This window comes from Ranitomeya variabilis, chromosome 1 (assembly GCF_051348905.1).
Source record: "Ranitomeya variabilis isolate aRanVar5 chromosome 1, aRanVar5.hap1, whole genome shotgun sequence".
NCBI lineage: Eukaryota > Metazoa > Chordata > Amphibia > Anura > Dendrobatidae > Ranitomeya > Ranitomeya variabilis.
In genome coordinates, this window is record NC_135232.1 from 333,563,953 (window position 1) to 333,569,952 (window position 6,000).

General features: G+C 40.2%; 1 protein-coding gene across 2 annotated transcripts in view; it reads left to right on the forward strand.

Annotated features, from left to right (window-relative positions):
• Positions 1 to 5,631, forward strand: part of CDH24 (cadherin 24) — a 246,919-nt gene extending 241,288 nt beyond the window's left edge. For both annotated transcript variants that reach the window (XM_077299034.1, XM_077299040.1), the window contains exons 10-12: positions 3,458 to 3,566; positions 3,679 to 3,927; positions 4,388 to 5,631. In XM_077299034.1, the coding sequence (XP_077155149.1) occupies positions 3,458 to 3,566; positions 3,679 to 3,927; positions 4,388 to 4,905 (876 nt within the window). In that variant the 3' untranslated portion in view covers positions 4,906 to 5,631. The remainder of the gene's footprint in view (positions 1 to 3,457; positions 3,567 to 3,678; positions 3,928 to 4,387) is intronic.
• Positions 5,632 to 6,000: the final 369 nt, after the last annotated feature.

A 6,000-nucleotide genomic window follows, 5' to 3' on the forward strand; every position in this document is an offset into this window, starting at 1 on the left:
ATCCGTCACTATGTCGGAGCTGACTGACGACAAACAACTGAAGTGTGAAAGAAGCCTTAGGGGTGTGTTGGGGTTAGGGTTGGAGTTAGATTTGGGGGGTTTCCACTGTTTAGGTACTTCAGGGGGTCTCCAAACGCGACATGGCGCCACCATTGATTCCAGCCAATTTTGCGCTCAAAAAGTCAAATGGTGCTCCCTCCCTTCCGAGCTCTGCCGTGCACCCAAACAGTGGTTTACCCCCACATATGGGGCATCAGCGTACTCGAGATAAATTGGACAACAACTTTTGGGGTCCAATTTCTCCTGTTACCCTTGAGAAAATAAAAACTTGGGGGCTAAAAAATCTTTTTTGTGGAAAAAAAAAATATTTTTTATTTTCACAACTCTGCATTATAAACGTCTGTGAAGCACTTGGGCATTCAAAGTTCTCACCACACATCTAGATAAGTTCCTTGGGGGCTCTAGTTTCCAAAATGGGGTCACTTGTGGGGGTTTCCACTGTTTAGGTACATCTGGGTCTCTGCAAACGCAACATAATGCCCGCAGACCAGTCTATGAAAGTCTGCATTCCAAAATGGCGTTCCTTCCCTTCCGAGCTCTGCCATGCGCTCAAACAGTGGTCCCCCCACACATGGGGTATCAGTGTACTCAGGACAAATTGGACAACAACTTTTGGGGTCCAATTTCTCCTGTTACCGTTGTGAAAATAAAAATTTGGGGGCTTAAAAATCTTTTTTGTGGAAAAAAAATTTTATTTTTATTTTCACGACTCTGCATTATAAACTTCTGTGAAGCACTTGGGCATTCAAAGTTCTCACCACACATCTAGATAAGTTCCTTGGGTGGTCTAGTTTCCAAAATGGGGTCACTTGTTGGGGGTTTCTACTGTTTAGGTACATCGGAGGCTCTGCAAACGCAACATAACACCCGCAGACCATTATATCAAAGTCTGCATTCCAAAACGGCACTCCTTCCCTTCCGAGCTCTGCCGTGCACCCAAATAGTGGTCCCCCCCCACACATGGGGTATCAGTGTACGCAGGACAAATTGGACAACAACTATTGGGGTCCAATTTCTCTTGTACACTTGTGAAAATAAAAACTTGGGGGCTAAAAAATCTTTTTTGTGGAAAAAAAATTTTTTTATTTTCACGACTCTGCATTATAAACTTCTGTGAAGCAGTTGGGCATTCAAAGTTCTCACCACACATCTAGATAAGTTCCTTGGGGGTCTAGTTTCCAAAATAGGGTCACTTGTGGGGGGTTTCTACTGTTTAGGTACATCAGGGGCTCTGCAAACGCAACATAACGCCCGCAGACCATTCTATCAAAGTCTGCATTCCAAAACGGCGCTCCTTCCTTCCGAGCTCTGCCATGCGCCCAAACAGTGGTTTACCCCAACATATGGGGTATCAGCCTACTCAGCATAAATTGCACAATACATTTTGGGGTCCAATTTCTCCTGTTACGCTTGAGAAAAAAAAAATTGCAGGCTAAAAAATCATTTTTGAGGAAAAAAAAAAAGGATTTTTTATTTTCACGGCTCAACTTTATAAATTTCTGTGAAGCACTTGGGGGTTTAAAGTGCTCACCACACATCTAGATAAGTTCCTTAAGGGGTCTAGTTTCCAAAATGGGGTCACTGGTGGGGGGGTTTCCACTGTTTAGGCACATCAGGGGCTCTCCAAACGCAACATGGCGTCCGATCTCAATTCCAGCACATTCTACATTGAAAAAGTAAAACGACACTCCTTCTCTTCCAAGCTCTGCGGTGTGCCCAAACATTGGTTTACCCCCACATATGGGGCATCAACATACTCAGGAGAAATTGCACAACAACTTTTGTGGTCTAATTTCTCCTGTTACCCTTGTGAAAATAAGAATTTGTGGGCGAAAAGATCATTTTTGTGTAAACAAATGCGATTTTTTATTTTCACGGCTCTACTTTATAAACTTCTGTGGAGCACTTGGGGGCTCAAAGTGCTCACCACACATCTAGATAAGTTCCTTAAGGGGTCTAGTTTCCAAAATGGTGTCACCTGTGGGGAGTTTCCACGGTTTAGGCACATCAGGGGCTCTCTAAACGTGACATGGCATCCGATCTCAATTCCAGCCAATTCTGCATTGAAAAAGTCAAACGGCGCTCCTTCTCTTCCAAGCTTTGCGGTGCACCCAAACAGTGGTTTACCCCCACATATGGGGTATCGGCGTATTCAGGAGAAATTGCACAACAACATTTATAGTTAAATTTTTGTTTTTACACTTGTGAAAATAAAAAAAATGGTTCTGAAGTAAAATGTTTGCAAAAAAAAGTTAAATGTTTATTTTTGTCTTCCACATTGTTTCAGTTCCTGTGAAGCACGTAAAGGGTTAATAAACTTCTTTAATGTGGTTTTGAACACCTTGAGGGGTGCAGTTTTTAGAATGGTGTCACACTTGGTTATTTTCTATCATATAGACCCCTCAAAATGACTTCAAATGTGATGTGGTCCCTAAAAAAAAATGGTGTTGTAAAAATGAGAAATTTCTGGTCAACTTTTAACCCTTATAACTCCCTAACAAAAAAAAATTTTGTTTCCAAAATTGTGCTGATGTAAAGTAGACATGTGGGAAATGTTATTTATTAACTATTTTTGTGACATATCTCTCTGATTTAAGGGCATAAGAATACAAAGTTTGAAAATTGCAAAATTTTAAAAAATGTTGCCATATTTCTGTTTTTTTCATAAATAATCGCAAGTAATATCGAAGAAGTGTTACCACTAACATGAAGTACAATATGTCACGAAAAAACAATCTAAGAATCAGCAGGATCCGTTGAAGCGTTCCAGAGTTATAACCTCATAAAGTGACAGTGGTCAGAATTGTAAAAATTGGCCTGGTCATTAAGTACCAAATTGGCTCTGTCACTAAGGGGTTAAGGCACTCAACTCATTTCCATATATAACAATTCAATTGTTCAGATAATTGAAATTATCACTTTTAGTATGTTTTATCATTACATATGTGGTTATGTCACAGGTAGTAGAGTCTGAAGGTATATTTACACTGTACAATTATCGTGAACAAGTGTTATGAATGCTGAATTCGCTATAATCGTGCAGTGTAAACAGGCTGCCAATCACCTGACGAGTGAACTCTTTCATTGGTTGAAATGATCTTTTGGTTTGCACAAAAAAAATGATTGTTCTCAACAGGGCATCATCTTGTTTAAATGGTAACTGATGCCCACTGAACAATCTATTACTGATCGTCAGGTGGTATCTGAAGTGGGCACGGCCTGTGTAAGCAGGGTATTGAACAGGTGGCTGGCAAACACATTGCCGGACAGAGGTAGTTTAACACTGTGCATTGCAAATGGACTGTTATACATGCACTATGAGATCCTAGAGTCAGTTTACCTATGTGTTCTATCTTTTCTTTTGCATTTTATCTGGCTAAAGCTCTTGTTTCTGCAGGTCATCCAGACAGTCAGGGTGAAAGATGCTGACAATGAAAATGGTGTTTTTCATATTCAAAGCCCTAGTGCTGCATCTGATGGGAACTTCACTCTTCAAGACAACAAAGGTGTAGTCACTTTCTGCCATCTTTCCATAAAGCCCATATTGACAATGAATAGAAACTAGAAGGGCATCAATTTACTGGACAAACTATCTTTTTTTTCATGTCTTATTTCCAGACGGAAGTGCATCACTTCTAGTGAAACATAGTGGATTTTGGAAGTCACAAAGAGACATATTCTTAGTGCCTATAGAGATTAAAGACACTGGGGATCCTCCTCTTAGCAGTACTGACACGCTGACCGTCTCTCTGTGTCACTGTGAGGCAGGTGGGGCCGTATTGACTTGTCATATGACTACAGGATCAGCTGCTGGACTCAGTACTCCTGCTTTGCTGGCTATATTGGCTTGTGCATTTGGCCTTCTGGGTAAATATACAGTTGTCTTTTCATTTTTTGTTAGCAACAACTTAATGCTTGTAAGCTACTGTTCGAAGACATATTCAGCTAATTCTAATGTATGTTCTTCATCCTATTCTGCACCTTATAAGGTCAAAAAGCAAGATATTTTTCATTCATTTTTCTTATTAACTGTAGTGACACTAATTGTGAAATGTTGTGTGAATAAAAATGTACATATTATATATGCCGTGTATCAGATTAAATCCTTGAACTTGTAAAGCTACCAAAACTGTCACTTATAAAGTTCCTGATGTCTCTTTATTGATGATAATAATAATATCATAATAATAATAATCCTTCTGTTCTCTCTTCACTCTCTTTCCACACCTTTTTCTTTTGTCTACTGTCTACTGAAATCTTGAAAATCTTCTTGATCCTTCTGTATCATTTTTTTTTATTTCTTATACATTATCATCTTCCACATCAGCCCTGGTGTCCCTGTTTTACTTGCAGCGAAGACACAAGCCATCGCCTCTGTCTCTCTGTGAGGATGAAGATATCAGAGAGAATATCATAACTTATGATGATGAAGGTGGTGGAGAGCAAGACACTCAGGCTTTTGACATGTCAGCCTTGCAGCCTCCCCAGACTGGTCTCACTGGAGGTTTCTTCCACCCACCTCGAATGGATGTTCTCCCTCGAGTTCCTCACCAACCAGTTCCACGATCACCTCAAACTGCCCCTGTTGACGTGCAACGATTTCTGGCACTTCGCTTGAAAGAAGCAGAAAGAGACCCATTGGCACCACCTTATGACTCCATCCAGGTTTATGGTTTTGAGGGTGCAGGTTCCTCAGCTGGGTCTCTCAGCTCTTTGACCAGCAGCTCTGGAGGTCTAGGAGAGGAAGAACTGCTGAGTGAAGACATATGGGAATGGGGCCCCCATTTCAGGACACTAGCAGAAATCTATGGAGCAAAAAGAAGAAACTCTACTACAGAAGATTAAAACTCTTTGCCAAATGATTGTTTACTTTTTTCTTGTGAGTGACCTGCTGAATGATCATTATTTTTCTCCTGTCAGCAAAAAGGCTTTAGAACATCACAAGTGAATTCCTTTCCTCTCCAGAAAGACTCACCGAAAGGGAACCACGACTACCAGAGTCCATCTGGGTTCTGACATGAGGGTCATGCAGACATTAAAAGTTCCTAGAGGTATTGTGTTTACAGAATTGCATTCAATTCCAGTCTTCCCACCGCTTGCTGCGGGTGTCTCCGACACAGTCAGACGTGCCATTTGTGGAAAGCAGACATTTTATTTTTCAAAATAAAAAGCTTAACTGAGCAAAGTGTTATGTCAGGGTGTAAAATACTGTCTGTGAGAGTGCAAATCCTATGCGTGTCTGTTTTACCAACACTGTGAATATGTTTGTGTTCATAGCTGCAAATACATCTCTGGTTAATTTATTTTGACTATTCTTTCTTTTTACACCAGATGTCATTCGTTCCCTTGTTGTCATTCGTTCCCTGTGACTGGATAGGCTGCATTGTAATAAATATTGGTTCAGCACACAATGTGGCTGGCCTACTGCGTGAATGTGCACGTAAAGTTTTGTACTCTCTGAGTTTACATTGTCGAATTGCTTATGATATTGAGTTTTAAAAAGTCGGCTTTAACAAGACAATATTCAGTGAGGCATAATTGATTTCAGTCCTAAATCATTCCATGTGTGAACCAGGTGTTTGTGCTCCCTCATGCATTGTCATTTTAGTTACAGTGAAAGAAATCAAATAAAAGTGTCTGACATGATCTCCTTCAGTAAATCCAGGCTGTCTTGGATGAATAAGTCATAAGTCTTTAGATGTGTTACGTTCCGAAAATAAGAGTATGTTCTCTATCTTTGATAGCAAGAACAAAGAATTATTAGAGATTTCTTCAAAAGCATCTGTAGAGAATCGAAGCTAAAGCTTTGTCGAAAACTATTGCATTACGTGTTTTATTCAGCGCTGGAAGAGAATTAAACTGGGGTTTTTTTTGTCTACTATAAGAAGTATGTGGATACAGTCCCTGAAATCTGCTGACCACCACTATTTGTTCCTGTTC